This window comes from Anarrhichthys ocellatus, unplaced genomic scaffold, assembly GCF_004355925.1.
Source record: "Anarrhichthys ocellatus isolate YVR2014 unplaced genomic scaffold, GSC_Weel_1.0 scaffold93, whole genome shotgun sequence".
Lineage (NCBI taxonomy): Eukaryota > Metazoa > Chordata > Actinopteri > Perciformes > Anarhichadidae > Anarrhichthys > Anarrhichthys ocellatus.
In genome coordinates this window covers 1,004,929-1,024,873 of record NW_022280123.1, presented here as the reverse complement: position 1 = coordinate 1,024,873, position 19,945 = coordinate 1,004,929, and the positions used below count along the sequence as shown (strand labels likewise).

The following is a 19,945-nucleotide window of genomic DNA, read 5'->3' as shown; positions in this document are numbered from 1 at the left end:
CATGCGTCTGTGGTCAGCTGCTTCATGCTCACACATGTGCTTTCCTCCATCATGCTCACAGGGAACATAAAGTTAACGAGAGGCTTGTTAGTTGTCTGTTAATTAGACTGTGTGTTTGCTAATTGATTTCTGTTAATTAGGGTTGTGGGATGCTAATTGTCATCTCTTCATACATGTTAATAGGTGTTAAAAGATTCTGACCAGGTGTGTCCCAAGTTGTAATTCGCCCAACAACAGCAGCGGCACCAGACACAACATGGTGTCAACCAAAAGGTGCCTCCACAATTAGAGCTCCTCTGAGACATGCAACCCTGATTGGCCATGACGCTAATTAATGTTAATTGGCATGTTAACAGTTCCAGGCCTTTTCTAACCGACAGCAGTGCTTGGCCTTCGCCGTTTGTTTTTATCTGGCCGTTTGTTGTGAAATGCATGACAGACTGTGAGCACGTGATTCCAATAAACCAAATGCAACACATTCTGTTTGCAGGGTTTGCTGTGCTGCACTTGTCCTTTAAAAAGGTACTAGTGATAACACAGTACTGTACTTATACTGTACTATTTGGAAAACTACTATCAAAGGACAAAATGTCAGCCAAATCTTTTATTTGTGTTAATATGACAATGCATACACTTCAACATGGCTGGATACACGCACAACTGCATGTTAAAATCTTTAGCGAACAGTTCTATATAAACATCCAGTGCAAAAATAAATTCCCTCCTCTCCTGCGCACAATGCCGATGCAACGTCGACCAATGAACGGACCCGTTTTCCATTCAAATTAAATGCAGAAATGTTTTTGTAACAGTCATGTGAACGGGCAAGGATTTAAGCCAAAAACTGGACACCCTTATATATTACTTTCCCAGCTAAGGTTCTATTCTCTACAACAAATAAGTGCTACAGAATATTGATGCAACTAGATACAGTAGAATCCCTCAACAGAACGGTGAGTTGGTTTAGTTGTCAGTTCTTCGTCTTTTGGGCAGACGGAGCCTCTCTGTGTTGAGGAACTGCTCGATTTTGGAGATCTGGGCTCTGAACGATGACTGTTGGTCCTCCCTCTCCTGGGAGCAAACGGGCCCCCAGTCGGACTCTGAACTAGGACCTGCAGCTGAGGTAGGAGCTCTGCTACACCTGTTGTAAGGAAAAAATGAATTGTGTTAGCTTGACATGAAGCATTATGAAATCACCTTCGTATCATCTTAAAAAAATCTGTTGAAACTGAAATTTGGAACTTGTTTTATTGAAATATCATATTTTCTGTACCCAGCGTGGTGCAGCTGTGTTGGGCATTAAGACAGACACTGTCTATCTGTTAATCACTCTCCCTGAGCTTTTTTTTGGCTGACAATACCAATATTTTCTGCTTTGCAAAAACTGTTTTGTAAAATACCACAAAAGTGCTAAATATATACTGTATATCGTCCTATGATCATTTAATGTTTCATTTGAATCACTAATGAATTCTCATGGACTCTTCTTAGCTGGTAATGGACATTTTCATTTAGCTAGCTACTGTAGCTAGCTGCGTATTAACAGTAATACAATGAAGAAAAACACCATCACAGGTGATTTGCGTGATGATCTGAAACCTCTGTTGTAGATCCAACATCATTTCAAGGAACGTCTTCCCGATAACGTACAGTTATATAAAAACTCCATCGTAGAGCACCTACTCACCCTGGGGTGCTTTGCAATGGCAGTCTGCTGACTGGAAAAGATGGGATGGACAGAGAAGCTCTGCTCTCCTGTGCAAAAATGACACCAAAAAAAGAAATGCAGTAGAGCTCAAACATCTACTGTGAACTTCTATTTAGATCCATTCCTCCTCAAACCTCGGTGCCTCCTGATGAAGCTAATATTTTTGAGTAAAAGGAACATTAGCCAGTAAACATACTCGGGGAAGACAATAACCAGTGGCAATATGAGGTATGATACTGATATGTAACAGTATCCGGCCCCTGAGAAAGTAGCCAGGCTCAGACTGAACTCTGTGTGACGTCCCCAGTGTTCAGACTCTGCAGAAAATAAAGGCTTTGGCCCTCACTACAATTTGTTAAACTATTAGACCGGTTGCTTTTGTTTTTTCTCCTCATACTCGAGGCACGGTGTGCTCTATCTCCCTCAATTGCCGGCACCTGGATCTTATAAAAGCGTGAAACGGCAAAGCGAGCAGACGGAGGGAGCGAGAGCGAGAGAGAGAACCCAAGCGCCATTAGGTAGACTTTCTATCACAGGTCATTTGTTCTGTCTGTCTGCGAGCTCAGCGCACATCGGCTACGTCCTTTCACTCAACACCCGACGTACCATTAGTCAAAGTGTTACTCGTCTCAAATCCCTCTCAGATATTCCGTACAGTCTTCTGAATGTGTTGGCCTCGGCTATCACTCGCTCTCTCTCGCACTGAGCCTTTTGGACCGCAAGAATGTTGAACAAAAAGCATTACAACATCTAGTTCTTATGAGGGCATGTCAGGTTGATGTAACAGACATATTTGTTAAGCCCTAGCACAAATTTCCCCCGGGGTCCACTCGGACACAGTTTATGAAATGATGAAGCTGAGAAATCGGTGGAACAGCAATGACCTCAAACCAATTTATTTGATAGAGAAGCTATTTTATCGGGGTCACTGTAAACTTCCTCTGAGGCGGCGCACATGTGAACATCATGCCGGGGCCATTTCCTGCTGTTCAGCGTCAAGTCGTAATGCAGAACAATGTTGCTGTGATGAAATGGGCTCCAACACTTCAAATTTAATTTATTTTCTAGTGCAGATCACATTCAGAGATCATTCAGAAACCACATGACATGTAAATCATCAGTGCAGCGTTCACTCTGTCACCGGTGTAATATTGGGATCAGTTTACTTTGTTCCGTATAGGTTGGCGTGCTTCGAACACTTCATCATTTTGCGAGACTGTCACAAGGGCAACAAAGAAAACAAAACAAGAAACGGCTTCTGGGACTGACCGTATCTGCCGTTGCCGTCTCTCCGCAGGTCTTTCCCAGAGCGCCTCGCCCTCCCTGCCGGCGTCTCGCCGCGGAAGCGGCGGTCCCAGAGACACTGGAGGCATTCAGCAGATCCGACGCCCTGGTAATCACCAAGGGGACTGGGAGGAATGAGGTGAGGGATGGAGAGAACAGCGAGAGGGTAAGGATGAGTGATTGTTAGTGACGGTGTGGAATACAGATCACTGTGTAAGAGGTTACCAGTGGAGCAGCACTACCGTGTTCCACGATGGCACGATGCCGTTTTTTAATGGAACGGATGGTACAACATGCAACAGTCACCTTTTTCGTGCTTGCTTTTGAGGAACATGGGTATTGTGCTGGGTGGATGTCTGAGGAGTCCACCAGGACCACTTGTGTTTTGCTCAGACGAAGGGGATCCCTGAAAAATACACCAATGTGTTAGAGACCAAAACGACCATCATAAATCATCACATACTGTATCCAATACTAATATATTTATACCAGTTTATTGCTTTGTGCTTAAACATTGTTACCGTGCTTTATCATGTAGACACAGGTTTAGAATCTAGTCCAGTAGGACAAGCAAGATGAGCGAGCAGTAAGACCATTGGACAGGTTTTACTTCAATCATCCAAACCACTTAAGCATCGATTCAAACTGCACTGTGACTCTGCACAAACACAGCACAAGTTTTGGTCAAAGTAATGGATGGTCACAAATAAAATAAACCTTAAGTTTGTTCTGAATACATATTAATAAAGCTGTGACAAGCTGCATCCCCAATTCTCTGCACAGAAGATAGTGACACAACTGATACACAGCTTCGTTTTGAACGGACAGTTCACCCCTAAAATAAAAACACACATTTCTCTTTACTCGTAGAGCAATTTGTCAATCAAAATTGTTTTGGAGTGAGTTGCCTACTATTGAAATATCGGCCATAGAGATGCGGCCTTCTCTCCAATATAATGGAACTATCAGGCACGTGGCCAATCCACGCCCGCTCAGCATATCACCTGCAGCTACTCATGGTTTGTAACTAACCGATGCTGCTCCTGAGCCTAGCACCACTGAGCTAACTAAGGTCACAGCTCAGCCGAGGAGGACGCCATTAATGTTTACATCTCGCGCCGTCGCGAGCCTCTCATCCATGAGTAGGTGCACGCTTCCTGCTGTGCGGTCATACTGTTGGCGGGTGTAGTTCGGTAGAAAGAAAATAGTTCCAATATCAAACTGCTCACAAACAAAGTCTGTGGATTATCCTGAGTAACCGGGTCATGATTTCTAGACAGAGACATTGCTGTTGAGTTTTTCAAATGTATGTTGCTTGTCGCTTTGAGCATCACAAGCTGAGTGCCATTAGTCTCATTATAGGCCGAGATCTCCAAGACGAGGCAACTCTCACAAAAACAATCTAGATTGATAAATAGCACTACAGCTGAGAGGAAAAATGTTATTTTTATATTTTGGGGTGAACTGTCCCTTTGACGCTCTCTTGAATGCCATTAAATGTATAAACTGTGTTACCTGAACAAACTGATGCAGAACGGAGACATCGGACTCATCTCTGGAGCTTCCTGCTCTTCTCTGAGCGCTGCCCCAGTCAAATGACGACCTGTACGTCTTATTGCTGAGCAGAGGCCCCTCGTTTGTACCATCATGCAGCGGTTCTTTTGCTGGAGACGGTTCATAGCATTTTGAGCCGCCACTCTCTGGTGACGCATCGCTCTCGTGAGCTGGATGGACAGACGGCTTCAAATCAGCTTCGGTCTTAGTCGTCTTCGCATCTCCTGCGTCGTCTATTTTGTCGTTCAGCACTCGCTCCCGACTGCTGCTGGTCTCGAGGTCCGCAGTATCCATCGTGGTATCAGCACAGGCATCCTTCAAAGGATGTTTGTCCGTAGGTTCCTGGGCAGTCTCGCAGTCATCCTGTTCTTGTGCATCTACGTTTGACTGACCTTCCCTCTCCTTGCATGCACTAGAATCACCATCGCCATCAGTTACCAGAGACTTCGGCTGTCCACTTGGCTCGGAGATGTCCAGAATTGGAGGTAATGCATCTGTTTGTTTCATGTCGCTGGGGATGTCTGAAGGATCACTAGGTTGAGTTTGTGTTGTCCCCAACTCTTGGATACGAACAACATCCAACTGAGCAGCTGATGGTGCGTTATTGATCTGTGAGCTACAGATTCTTGACTGATTCAGAGGTCCAGAAAGTCCCGTAGACATATTGGCTGCTGATTTCTTGGACGGTTTCTCTTCCGTGGTTTTCTCCAAAACGTGATGAACCGGACTCGGGGTAGCTGACTCAGCAAAGGTTTGGACCTCATCATGACAGAGTCTTTGCACCTCTTGAACGACACAGTTCGGCCCGTGGTTGACACCTTGGGGCTCATGGGAACGGCACAGAACAGAGGGCGTCTCGTATCCTTCGTTCAGACGGCAGGAGTCGGCATCCTCCTCACTGACGTTCTGAAGGAGACTTTGTGAGCGGTCTGAGGGCTCGCAGGCGGCCGTCGGTGGCTCAGTGTCCGTGAGGTCAAAGACCTGCTGTGTGTCGCTGTTCTTGGTGGTTGTATCAGTGGTCGTCTGGGCCGCTATCTGGGTTTCTGCTGCATGCAGCGCTGTCTTTCCTCTCTCCTCTGCTCCGTACGTCCCTTCACCCTCGGCTCTATCTTTTGTTTCCGTTTCAGGCTGTTTGGGGCCCCCCCCTGCATCCTCCGGTGACCCGTGCGTACCCTCTCGTCTGTCTGCTCTATCTGTTGTTTGGGCCCCGAGCGTTCCGCTCTTCTCTGCAGCACTTCCTCCTTCCTTTGCATCTTCTCCGTCTCCATTCCTTTCCCTCTTGCTTCTGTTGAGTTTTACTCGTTTCTCGTCATCTTTCCAGCGCTGCTCTCTCTCACTCATTCCTTCATCACTCTTTTCTTTGATCAGTGAGTCTACAGATCCATCGACACACATGTGGCCATGGCTTACTACAGTTGATACTGTTGGAAAACTATCATAAATAGAAGCAATGCAATTGATGCCACTATATTGTAGTCTAATTCAAATTCTGTGTTGAATTCTTAGTAGACAACAAGTAAGAATATATGCTTATGTACTGTATGTTTATATTTAGCTGGCTGACCTCCAGTTGCTCCAGTGGTATCCAGCTGAGTCACAACCCCCGTGTCCTCCAGACGGTCCGGGCTGTTGGTCTGAGCGGAAGCCAAGGGCTGCAGACTGCCAAAGCTAGGCAGCTCAGAGCTGGAGATGGGTTCATTAGTTCCCTCTCCTCTGATTCCCTCGTCTCTCATCTGTGTAGAGAATAATACATTATGCCACTTTGTTCAGATACAATTGCTTTTATTCACAGGTCTGCTCCAGTATGTGACAAGGGCACAGTTCACCGAGAAGCTGCCTCTCATGTGAGGCTTTCCCAACAAGTCCTACATTCAACTGTCAAAGGAAAAGTTATGTAGTCAGATGAACTTGAGGCTACTCTATCCCTGAACTGTTAACAATTCATTATGAACTGCTTTGTACTTTCTAACTCTTTTTTCTCCATCCTAATATCTTGTTAGAAACACTTTTAAGTGTAGTTGAATCCAACAAAACAGCCTCCAATCTGACCACAGCACTACATCAATAGTCTTTGTTGTTAGACATTTTTATTATTATTTCACTTCTAGATGTGTATCATCATCAAGCAGGTACTTTTTATTGGCGTGGAATGCAGACCTACATCTGCTTAGGACCTGCTGAATGTTTACATTTTCTTTATTTAAATAAATAAATCAAGGCTAAAACTAACCTCAATTGTGAGCTATTGAATAGGTCACAATTGAGGTAGCATCACTTGTTAGTGTTAGCCAGGAAAAAATGAGTTGTCACGTTGGTTGGACAACACTTTGTCTCTGTATAAAGCATTACTGACTCCTATGTGTTTTGGGTACACGTAGGCCACTATGCATGCGTGCGTGTCTCTACCTCCAATTCATATATATGCTGAGCATGCACTTTGGTCTGCGAGGACAGTTCCATGTTTTCCTGACGAAGCTCCTCGTAAGCCTCTTTCACTGCTCGAAGGTCCTGCCGCTCGCTTTTGATGCAATCCAGAAACGTCACCTTCTGTTTAAAACAAAACGTAGAGACACATTTAAAACAGACACGATGGCTCTTTTCAGATCTTTTGCTGTATAAAAATGTCACCCTCGCACTGTCTTCTCTCACACTAGTTTCTCTCCTACCTCTTTGTCCCAGCTGTGCTTGGAAGCGGCGTTGCTCTCCATCAGTTGCGCCACCTTGTCTTCCGTCGCCTTGCTTCTCTCTCTCATCACCCTCTGTTCCTGCTTAAGGGCCTGCAGTAAAATTAATCACCCATGAGATTTTTAATGCAATACTAAATTTTTACGTGTTTATTTAACGTGAACAGGGGGCCTTAAACAGAGCGGGGAGAGAGGGAGAGTGCACTTCTCGCCAATACAAATCAGTTGGCTTGTGTCATTTTAATAATGATTTTAATAAATGAATGAATAGGTGAATTAAAAAATGGAAAAGGGGGTGAAGAGAGAAGAAAGGCGAATAATAAAGTGTAAAGCCATAAATGGAGAATGAACACACTATCATTCAGTTGCGGAGGGGATCATATACACTAATGTATATGTTGTGATGTACAACACCGCATTCATCACATTTATGAGAAGAAATGATGGCCGTTATTTATTCCTGTCCTCGTGTAAATTCACTCCATAATCATTTAAATAGACCCTGACGAACTCCTGATCCGTGTGGGGCCAATAGGAGGTGCAGGCTTTCAACTGAAACACACATTCTCATACATCTCTTTTGACATACATTTGCTTCCATCTGTTTAGGCATACAATAAATGGTTATGTGCATCCAAGAAAGAAATCACAAGAGGGAAGTCAGGAAGAACAACAGAAGTGACATATCTTTCAAAGAAGCTGTTGGTTTGTTGTTTTTATTAATACTCAGTAATTTATTAATAGCAGTTGTTCTGAGTTGACAATTCTCTTGTTTTATTCCCATTAGACACATTTATTTGCCCCTAAATTATAACTGAAATCATTTCCAGTTTCAATCAGGATGATCACACAGTGTGATGTTTTTCAGCTTGATCTGTCATCATGCGTCTCCAGATGACTGAAAGAAGGAATTTCTGGAAAAGCCAGACAGTCTGAGTCTTTGAGAATAACTCCGTCCCTTTCCCTTTATTAGATCACTACCATTGTAACCAACTGTGTCTACTTGTGCATGTCAAACTACAATGTTGCTTTGCTTTTCTTTTTCTGCTAAACCAATAAAAAGAAATAATTGAATTGATATCTAGACTAACACATCAATAAATTATATGGTGGGGGACAAGACAACGTGGTATAAATGTGGGCTCACACGGCAAGAAAAAGGCATTAAAAAAATAAGGCAGTTTAGTGAGTTGTAGAATGAGGTTAAATCTGTGCTGATGTATGTTCACACATTTCTGAACAGTTATGTCCTTAACCCAGCAGAGAATACGAGTCCCTGACCTGGTACTGCTCTCTCTGAGACTGCAGCTCCCGCTCTGCTCGGCTTACTGTCTGTGTCTGACTCAACAGAAGCTGCTGGGTGTGCTGCAGGGACCTCATCACGTCCTGTGTAAACACACGTACATGCACGAAACACGGGTATCCACAATGACGTCGTACAATATTACACTTCTATTGCTACTTGTAATCATAGAGAGTTCACACAATCTCTTCCAGTGGAAGGAAAGACTCTTTTTGAACAGCATAGCATCCTCAAAGAGAAACTCACTCACAAAATATGATCAAGTTGAAGGTAGTGGTCACATAGGACTTCCTCCCTATTCGCTAGTTTCTTACCTGCTTTTCTGCTCTCACTGCTACATTTTCCTCCCTGAGTTTTTTGTTCATTTTAGTTTCCTAAACATGCAAAAGAAATGAAATAGCAGCATTATGAGAGATGTATTTGAATGTGACAGAGACGATCTATTATTATATGTACTGATGTTCTTCACCATGTTCAGTTTCTGGTGCAGCTGCTGGCAGTGCTGCTCTCTGCCTGTAGCACTGTGCGCCTCGTCGTGTCTAACTGAGGACATCTTGGCCTTGATCAGCTTGTGACTGACCTCCTCCAACTCCTGGAATACCACCATATATTAACAATAATCACTCAAACACTTTGTTTAAATACTGACAACATTATTTCCGTTATAGTATTTTTTAGGCAACCGTGGATATGAATTGGCAGTACGCCAAACTGACGATGGGTGCAAGCTTCAGGAGCATTTAGTCAGACCCACAGTCAGTGATTTTAAACGTGACGACAGCTCGCCTCAGATGATTCATACTGTTAATGCATTTTTCCACATACGTACCTTCTTTAGTGACACGATGGTTGCTTCTTGTTTTGCATTCGCAGTAGTCAGATTCTTTTTTATTTTCATGGCCTCATCAACTGTAAGAGTTACACATGGTGAGACGCCACCGTACATAATGCTGTGACATAACTACAACGCTCTCATAGAACTGTTAATGAGGGACAGATAGGGAGGGATCCAGATTAGCAACAATAACTTTCTGATTTTCACTCTGGTTGTTCTGTGCCCCTTATAGGTAAATGATGAATGACACCTGAGAGGTCAGTCTTTTTTTAGCGACAGCCGATGCAAAATGAGCCACCTGCATACCTGAATCAACCCGCTACATAAGCAGAGACAGTGAATACGATATGGGAATACCAATAATGGTGACCAAAAACAACACGATATTGGGCAAAAGGTCATCTCAGAACACACAGCTCATTGAACTCTGAAGCACCTGGACAACATGTCTGGTTACTCTCCTGTCAGCTGTCTGTAATTTAACAGCAGGATGCATGCTTGTTGTCCACAGCATGGATGCATGGAGCCATGTCAACAGAACAGGCTGCTGGTATTAATGTTGCTTGCTGTTGACCAGGGAGATCTGCTCATAGCCACAGTTTGCTCTTTATCAGACATCCTGAAAGGAGGATCTCGACCCCATAATAATATCTTCGGGATGAGGTGAAACCAGATATTTGTAGAAATCAATGTGCTGTTAAAAATTCACATTACTCCATCAAGTGAGCACGGATCGAGATCTCTGCGAGTTGTTTCCAGCACCGTGTTACATTCAGACCCTAAAGAATTCAGGCTGTTCTAGGAGCCAAATAGGGCCTCTATTAACCTGGAACACTGCAGCTATGACCACAGGGGAGAGCATGTATACATCTTAGAATATATCATAGACCGTATACAAAAAGCTATATACTCATCCATCCGTACATCCATTAATTACCATTTTGCTCTAGTTTCTCGTGGGCCTGCTTGACCATGGCACACTGTCGGGACAGAGCACAGAAACGTTTCTCAACCTCCCCCAACTGGTTCAAGTGGCTGTCCTTTGACCGGCTCTGCAAGGCTAATTTCTGTTCCTGTGGAGAAGGTAAAGTTAAAAACATACAAAGAAATGAGCGCCTTCTTCCGAGACAAAAATAAACAAACTAGAAAAAGTAGTGGACCCACAGATCTGGAGGAACAGTGCAAAACACTGCAGCGATAAGTTCTCATCGAAGGAACGTAAGAATGAAAAGGATTGATGTATACGAAGAGGAAGGAGGAAGAAAGGTCTAAAATGTTTTTTTTCTTACAGCGATAGTTTAACATATGGGGAAATACACTTCCTTGCTGGGAGTTTGATGACGCGACTAATACCACTCTAGTGTCTGTCTTTGACGCTTCAAATCTAACAGCAGCAGCTGGTTAGCTTGGCCTAGCATGAAGACTAGAAGCAAAGGGAAGCAGCTAGCCTGAGGTGAAGTGAGGTCAAGGCTCCAGGAAGTCCCTGCCAAGACTGTTTCATTCATAGAAAGTTTGGGTTTTTACAAACAGGATAAAACATGTATATTAGTGAGAGGTTCTGGTAGCCCCCCCCCCCCCCCCTCCTCCTCCACACACACTTTTTTGTCAATCACTAAAAACGTCTTCTTTCCTCTCAAAAACATTGATCGTCTGCACCTCCTCCTCATCTGTTGAAACACTGATCCACACCTTATCACCTCTCGACTGGACTACTGTAACAGCATCCTTTATGGCACATCTTCCAAAATCATCAACAAACTACAATACATCCAAAACTCAGCTGTCCATCTGCTCTCCCACTCTAGAGATCACATCACCCCCGTCCTTCAAAACCTCCACTGGCTCCCCTTACAGCAAAGAATCCAGCTCAAGATTCTCCTAATTACATACAAAACCCTTCACAACCCTAAGCCCCTTCATACCTTTCTGACCTCCTGCTCCGACACGCTCCCACCCCGAACCTGGGGGGACAGGGCCTTCTCCATTGCTGCCCCCTGCCTCTGGAACTCTCTCCCCCTGCAGCTCAGACATTCTCCATCACTTAAAACTCACCTATTTAAATCTGCTTTTAACCTGTGAAGCTAGTTACGTATGTTTTTGTGTTGTTCCTAACTCTTTTGTTTGTATTGTAAATGCTTTTATTGTTTCTGTTTTTACCATTCGCTATACAAATAAAATGTATTATTACTTTCAGTCTTTCTGTCAAGCTAAGCTAATTGGCTGCTAGCTCTAGGTCTGCACGCAGCACACAGACGTTGGAACAGTACTGATCTTCTCATTCCCATCGCAGCAAAAAAACAAGTCTATTTCCCAAAATGTCAAACTTTTCCTTTAAGGGAAGGAGTTAGCCTTTAAAAAAGAAGCATGCTCAGGTTGAAAGGCGGGCACAAAACAAGAGACAAACCGATGTCAAGTGATTGAGAGGATCGCGGTCTAACACGGAGAGTGCGCGTCTCTTTCTGTGGGATGAAGGAATCGACTCGGCGCATGCCTCAGAGCGCTTTATCCCTCTTCAAACTGCCATTCTAGTTTGATTGTCTGTATCAAGCTGAACAGATTCTTTTTGCTTCACTCTCCTTTCCCCCCCTCCCTCCTCTCCCCCTCTCCAACACACCAGCTCACTTCGACTCCCCTCTCGCTCGGGGGAGCCACTGTTATGTGAAGAGGGTTAAACCGAGCGAGGCCCGGTTATAAAGCATTTTAATAGAGATTTTCTCTGCTGTGCTGGCAGTTCAAAGTGTCGCGCACTCCCTATCCGTTACTCCTGATGAGCTCTTCCCTCCGAACCCGTCCCTCCTTAGCACCGTCCCCTCGCACCTCCTCTTCATTTTTCTCACTCCCACCAATCCTCTGTCAACAGTTCGTAGAAGTAGAAAATGCCTCCTCACCAGCTCACTTGATCTCTTCTCCAAGTTGTACTTCAGTAACTGTGAAACAGCAGAGAAAGAAAAGCAACAGGATTAAAAGGTTTCCGCTCTGATGAGTCGAGCATTTTAGGTTTTCCAACTTTCTTTTGGGATCAAAAAAATCATCAGTGACAAGACTTTCTGCACATTAACTTAATATACTCGGTGGGGGGAAAAATACATTTAAATATCTACAATATTTAATTTAAAAAAAAAGCTAACCTTGACATGCACATACATAATTGGAACTGGTATTATTCCTATAGAAATGTATGCATTTGATAAAAATGTGCTCCGTCAGTATTGATCTACCGCTGCAACTAATGATTTTGCTCACTATTGATTAATCTGTTGATCTTATTTTTATTATGCAATTAATCATCTAGTTCATTGAATAGTGAAAAGCATCCACAGTCTCCAAGAGTGTGAGGTGACATCTTCAAATGTCCAACCAAAGATATCAATGATAATCTTCACGTTGGCAGTTTTCTTTATCAAACTACTCAGAGCAGATTTATTTTTCCTGAAAGAGCTCGACCATTTTTTTTTTGTCTCAAAGTTTGCACTGAGACGTTGACATGATAGGCTGACCTGGATGTTGTCAGACTTTGGGGATCATTTATCAAACAACTAGCACTTCATTAACCAGTATCAGTGGGGTTCTCATGCTGGGGATCCAGACCCACAGGGGGGGGGGGGGGGGCACCAGATAACTTTTAACGGGCTCAAGTTGATTCATGGGTTAGGGGGGAAATAGTTCGACTTTTTGTTTGTGTTGTTTTCCTTCTTCATGAAATATGTAATCACGTCTTCTCATGATGAATGAAATATGCAACACTAAAGGGGAAATATTCTTTATTATATGTAGTTATGTGATGGTGATGTAGGTTGGCAAATACATTTAGTTTAATGTCTTAAAGGGGTCAGATTGAGAAGCACTGTATACATCTGCCAGCCTGCATTCAAAGACAACAAAGTATTTTACTAAATGATGACCTTCCAAAATAAATTGTGAAATATAGAAAATCGAAAAATAACATTGGCCTTTTTTATGAGCATTTCTACCCTATTATTTGTTTGATTTTGAGACTAATAAAAACGGAATTATATTAGTACAGAAATAATAGATTAAAATACACTGCCGAGATGATTTATTCAGATTTAATTAAAGGTTAGTTGAACCACACTGTTCAAATGGAGCTCAAATTTGTAATTTAGCAGATCATCAAGGTATGGCAATTAAATCTCTTCAATCCCAACTGCCAAAGCGTGTTAAATTAAAAAGGAGCCCACAAGACCGTGTCGCAAGAATTAACTCACAAGTGGGCCTCGCTTTAGCAAGAACACCACAGTCGTGTCTCCCAGATAGAATATCAAAAAGAGTCTCTATTTGTCTCTGTAAGGCGGCTGGGCTGTTAAAGTGCAGCAGACCGTGGGGACGGCTGTATATCACCGCTGGGGTGTCAAGCCTGAAGACTCAGGCCTGGGCTCCAACACCCGACGCCCTTGACTCTGGCCGGGCATGAGCTTCCTTTATTTACTTCTCTCTTTGAACAGTTTTTTTCTCAGATTTTTAAGAGCTGGGATGAGTGGGCGGGCTGTTTTGTGTGTGTGTGTGTGTGTGTGTGTGTGTGTGTGTGAGTGAGAGAGGAGGCTGTCTGTGTGTTACACATCTCAGTACCTGTAGCGACTTCAGCTCTTCTTTCAGGTTGTTAATCTCCTTGTCTTTCAACTCTGCACTGACCTGGTACTTCCCCTGAAATGTTAAGATTATTATTGTGAGTATCAAAAAAAGCAATAAATCCCAAAGCGCATCACTAAAGAATCCACTCAGAGGGCCAAGATTGTGCAACGGAAATTAGTGAATTTACTACTCCGCTAAAAAACAATAATTTAATAAAATGTTTTTGGAAATAAGCCCTTTGTACCTTCTCCTCCTCAATGTTTCTTATTTTGGCCTGAAGCTTGAGAAATGAAATTAGTTTAGAGGGGTTTTAATGAATTGTTTAACGTCTTTGTTGAAATATAAAAACTGCAAACAAACGGTAAAAACATACCTGCTTCTTAACATTGATGAGTGACTGTGTGTGCTGGTTTGACACCGTTTCAATTTGATGTTGCAGGGACTCCTGTCACACAGGAATCAACACAGTATACCATATGAAAATGAACTAGGTGTTAAATATCCACACATCTAGGTACCAAAATAAAGATATCAAAGACAGCCAGCTGGGCCCAGCCGTACCTTCTCCCACTCCAGCTCCTGTTTCTCCAACACCAGCTTACTGATCTGACCCTCAAAGCGTGTCTCTGCATCCTGAAGCACGGAAAAGGCATCTTTTACATAACAGCTGATACTCAACCATCCAATCGCGCATACTGTGTAAGGAGTAATTCACAATCAGACACCTGCTAAATTAGATAACGAGACAGTAACTTTAGATGTGGCGATGATGGTCGGTACAGGGCGATTTTAGCAGGCGTGGCGCAGAAATTGATTGGAGTTGAGCCAGAACGGCAAACTGCAGCAAGTTTCCCTGGTTCATCCCTCCGTATCTTTTCGTAGGAGCACGCAGAGAAAGAGGAACATTAGAGGGGAGGTGATATTTGTGGAAAGCCATCCCTATCCTCCCTCTTCACTGGGAGAAGGCAGGTAAAAGTCAATTGCTCTCTATATATCCACGGGACTTTTTTATGTGCACGTGGGAGCTGGTTAACTCACTGAGTTTATTTTATAAGTTCCAATTAAACTATGCTACCAGCGTGGCGGTGCACTCAAAAAAAAAAAAAAAAAAAAAGGGAGTGCACAGGAGATAAAGCTGTTATTTTTCCACTGAGGAATCATTATTAGTGTGTGTGTGTGTGTGAGTGAGAGAAACAGTGTATATGTGTTTAAAAAGACACTAGAAAGTTTTATTAATCCAAAATGTTAAATCGCCAACTGCAGATCAACTAAGAGCTGAACTTTTAATTAAAATTTTGCCAAATAATATATAATATGAGATATTAGGTATTATGTGAAAATTCAGTTAACATATTTTTGCCATGGCTTTTCATCTCTTTACTGTTTTATTGCTGTTCTGAATGGATGATTTTTAATGAGCATTAAAAAACAGTATCTGGGTATGAAAAAGTGATGGATTATTTAATAGTCTAGTTGAAGGAAGTTATACATAGCTTACCCTGAAGTTTTCCATTATACATGTTATTGTGATAAGTCAAACTGTGTCTTCACATCTCACTTAGAATTTGTATTTTTTTGAACACTGTAAAAAGCTTCTCAGCTCACACTGTCTACCAGTGTATCACATCCTCACCAACTAAAGCATAGGGTTGTTCTGTATAAAAATAAAAACAAAAAACTGAAAAACCCGTTGGAATTTGACCTGCTCAGGAATGTCCGGCACCATCATGACATCCTCTCGTTTCTTAACCTCTCCCCTCCATGAACGCCACAACCACAAAATGCTACTTAGATAACGGCAGCGCCTGAGGAGGATCTCACTGATACACCATCTCATGCTTGTGTCCCAGTTAACACGACTATAACAATAAAAACTAAATGGCAACAAACGACCAACATCCCATTTTTGCTCGCCTAACCTTTAAGCACACTCACAATGTGTTGTCGGGATTGAAAGTACTTGCTGGAGGGTGAAAAACATTATTTATTTGATGTTACTTTTACAAACAAATTTACTTCCTACTTATTGGTCAGGGGTCGAATGGCTTTTGGTGACCCCCATCTCGATGCAATGGGCATCAAACCTAGCTGGCTCTTATCCAGATGGCCAAAAGAGGCAGCTGGCTTCCTCCTACTTCTGTGAAATCACACTGCTCTTAAGCCAAACAAAGAGCCCCAGGTGTCCCAGTTCTACTCCCTAGTTAGTGATGTGACACAGAAGTACAGAGGACGTAAGCAATGCTTAAAATAAAAACACATATTGACAGAAACGTTAACTGAATAATTAGTTCAAAGTCTTCAGTAATGTAAACATAAAGAAAGGTAAAAAAAACAACCGAGTTACGTCAACTGAACTTGAGAAAACATGTTGAATGAACTCGAAATATTACGGGAAGATTTGCTTCCTATTGAGATTTTCTCAATGTGAAATGTCAGTTCTTCATTTGCCCGAAAACATTGAACTTCAGCTTCTCCTGTTGGAGTCACTTTGTACCAGTTAGCACAAAGACGATGTGCGAGACTGCTGGCTTTATTCAATTATGTGTACCTAAGGAAGTAGGGACGGAGTTTAAAACTAACCTTCATTATGTATCGTATTGTTTTCATTAACACGAAAAGAAACAATGACTTCATTTGACATGTATTAAAAATACACAGCAAGGTTCCGTATGTGGTCTTCATACTATAAAAGTGATTGGCTGATTGTGTTTCTTTAGAAACTTGATTCAATGAATTAATTAATACATTCCTCTAAACTGAGCTTTTTTTTCTTGTTAATTACTAGTAAATTTTATGTTTCTAAAAAAATGTAAATAAAACAAGGGAACAATACGAGCAGTGACGATGGGCGACACATAAACACTGCATCGTCTCACGGGATGATAATCTACAGGGTTGGGAAAACCGAGACCTGCTGGTTACACTGACGGCAAATGTTACAAACGCTACCGTACCCTCCGGATGTGCAGCTCCTCAACAGCCTCAAGTAGATGGGTTTTAAATTCCAGCAACTGCAGTAAGATGGTGCCTCCACTTTCTGTTTGACAGCGAGCATTAGACAGAGACAGCTCTTGCTCCATCGCAGGTCCTCCTACCTGCAAAAGCAAAAAGGCATGCTTCTAATTTGGTTATTCAAATACTTATTAAGTAGTTAGTTTGGTAAATCTAAGGTACAACATTGGGTTGCATGGTGAGGCTGTAGGACAAAGACAGTGTCCGCCTGCATACAATAAGAAAACTTGATTTCAATAAAGAGCAAGCTGTTCTGCTAGTGTCCTGCACATTTCTGTAAAATACATGTCAGGAAACATAGAAAATACATCCATATTTTGTTTCTGAGAACAAAACTGTGACAAATACCCAGTAATTATTTATAGGAAAGGTTTTTAGTTTAAATCTAATCCTAAACTTAAATAAACAAATCAGCTGGTGAATGTTCTTTGCTTTGTCCTCTATTGTCAGTAGTAAGTTACAGCGGTGTGGGTGGGGAGTGTCCCGGAGTCAGCACTGAGATCCATCGAGTTGTTTCAGGGCAGGCCAAGGTCCCGCCGGGCCTCTGCTGCCTGTTAATCAAGGGGGAGAAAAAAAAAAAAGAGCATTTAGTTGAAAGCGGTTAATAGAATTGGCTGTTTAATAAGCAGTAACACTCTGCCTTTCCACTAGCATGCTTATAATTACTTCCTCATCTGCAATTTTTACTGCTAAATGATTTTTATTAGAAATAATATGCGAGCACATTAAAGCCTCGTAATGTTCCTCAATCACTACAATCCAACCTAATGGCTTTGAAATGACCATTAGGGTTTTTTTTCTTCCTTTGTATTACACCACGTCCATTGCGGCGAGACGATAACACCTTGATAAGCCATCTAGGTTCAAATGAACCAGCCCATTGACACTAATAGGGGTCAGAGCAATAACACTGAATGGACAAATTGCACTGTCAATGCTTTTTAAATTATCTCGGTTATTCAATTTGACCTGTGAATGGTCCTCTGCACTGTCTCTGTGTCCCCTCAACATAAACAAGAAACTGAGTGAGAGAGACACACACACACACACACACTGCATACACGCAAACACACACTTATGGGAAAATATGACTATTTAAGTGGGAGGTCTCCACTAGCCACTGATCTCTTAATAGAACAGACCTTTTTTCTCCCATTTAACCTGTGCTGGTATCAATCACGTTGGAGAATTAAATGATCCCTGCTAGAATTGGCTACCATCATAAAATGACAGTGTGACCCCAGGCCGAGGCGGGTGCGCAAACGTGCGTTAGTGTGTCAAAGTGATAGTGTGTGTCCGTCTTATGTGCACGCTCCGAATGTGTGTGTGTGTGTGTGAGAGACTGGGAGTTAAGGGAGTAGGCAATGTCTTTATTTTCTCCTGCTGTGCTTCAGTTGAGCAGGTATTAACCACCATCTCCAAGCCATGAAAAGACAAATTAAAAGAACTGCCATCCATTAAATGGGAGCATTTCTATCACGCAACGTGATGCCTGTATTACCTTTGGTTGAGTTATGTTAGTTACTGTTTCGTAAGGCACAGAGGAAAAGAAAGTTAAACCACAGCCCCGGGACTGTTTTCACGTTACAGCTCACAACAATACAATAACCAATCTACTGCAATCACTCGTTCAAAAGTGTAGTACAATAGGCCTTTTTCCACTGAAGACACTTTATCACATCCAACAGAATTTAATGAATTTAATTTTGCAACTTACGTTTGGTGCTGGTATTGTGCATGCTGGCTCACAGTCATGGCTGAATGGGACACTTGCATCTTAATATAATTAGTAACACCTGCGCTTTTCCCACTAAGAAAAGACAATATGTCTGCTTTGAAAAAGGCTTATTAGCCTACACAGGTGGTAGCTGAATGCCTGTTGGCGTTTGAAAATGTATGATTAAAGACGAGATAATACAGCACATTTCCTGACAAAATTGCAACTAAAAGACAAACTATTAAGCCATTTATGAATGAAAACTTTTTCTTCAAAAGGAAATACTTTGTTTTCTAAATTAAGTTCTTTTTTTTTTAAACTTTCTTTAAAAAAAAAAGAAAATTAACTGGAATATTCTTTCAACATTGTGAGTTATCCACTGTTTATTGTAATTCATAATGCACATCTTTGACTCCTTTTTTAGTAAGACGGTGAAACTGTCTGAAGTTAAACACTAACTGTATGCTTCAAAGCCCCAATTAAGAGCTTCAGCTAATGCTAACACCTTAGCTAACAAGTCAGAATTAATTAGTTATACTCCAAATAAATTTGGTATAGTGTTAGGCTCTTCACTTTGACTTAAGTCATCTAAATGATGACTTAAATTAAAGAAAAGCTAACTACAATGCAATTTCCTCTTGGAAATACCACCAGACTTAAACATTAGCCAAAACCAAAGGCTACCTTAATGCTGACGAGCTACGGTGAAATGTTAGCTAACACGAGCCTCCAATTTGTTAACATTAACCATAAAATAGGGCAGTTTGTCTATTCAAGTTAAGTTAATAATATCGTTTTCAAATACATTGATGTCCCTTGCAATAAGAATGTTGTTTTAAGATAATTAGTCCGGTAAAATGATGGTTTGTTTATATTGCGACATTACCTTTGTAAAGTTAGTTAGCCCAGCAAGCAAAGAATCGGTAAGGCCGAAAATAATGGTTCCCCACAGCGCCCTCGTGCCTCCGGGCAAACGGGATAGCATCAGAAGAGCCTCACGTGCATCCGAGTCTATTGGCAGAGAGGACACTGACAATTATTCAAAAACATTAATGAATTGGTTGAAATACTGTCGTCAAAAACACACAAAAAGGTATAATTGAACTGATTTAAATTACCATGCAAAAGTTCAGTTTTCATGAAGGCAGTGCTCTTAATTTTGTGGGGCATTCAATGTTTTCTCCTTTTGCTCGTACTTTGCAGCTCCAACAGTCTGTTCAGGTCAGTAACACGAAAGAACAAGTGTGCTCACATGCCT

The 19,945-nt window shown here is 42.1% G+C and overlaps 1 protein-coding gene across 5 annotated transcripts; it reads right to left on the bottom strand.

Moving 5' to 3' along the window:
- Window positions 1-708: 708 nt before the first annotated feature.
- Window positions 709-19,886, bottom strand: ccdc73 (coiled-coil domain containing 73). 5 transcript variants are annotated; one of them, XM_031875673.1, is made up of 22 exons: window positions 19,806-19,886; window positions 19,574-19,698; window positions 17,432-17,521; window positions 16,913-17,074; window positions 14,520-14,591; window positions 14,332-14,403; window positions 14,203-14,238; window positions 13,956-14,030; window positions 12,257-12,295; window positions 10,306-10,441; window positions 9,363-9,442; window positions 9,003-9,125; window positions 8,848-8,907; window positions 8,512-8,616; window positions 7,213-7,323; window positions 6,953-7,093; window positions 6,111-6,279; window positions 4,508-5,967; window positions 3,299-3,398; window positions 2,978-3,117; window positions 1,688-1,755; window positions 709-1,141 (listed from the first exon to the last, which is right to left on the bottom strand). In XM_031875673.1, the coding sequence occupies exons 3-22, from the start codon at window positions 17,474-17,476 to the stop codon at window positions 964-966; spliced, it is 3,372 nt and encodes a 1,123-aa protein (XP_031731533.1). In that variant the 5' UTR covers window positions 17,477-17,521; window positions 19,574-19,698; window positions 19,806-19,886; the 3' UTR covers window positions 709-963. The 5 variants fall into 5 exon arrangements, with proteins under 5 accessions (XP_031731533.1, XP_031731534.1, XP_031731535.1 ...); XM_031875674.1 differs by having other exon boundaries at window positions 10,306-10,435; XM_031875675.1 differs by having other exon boundaries at window positions 16,913-17,053.
- Window positions 19,887-19,945: the final 59 nt, after the last annotated feature.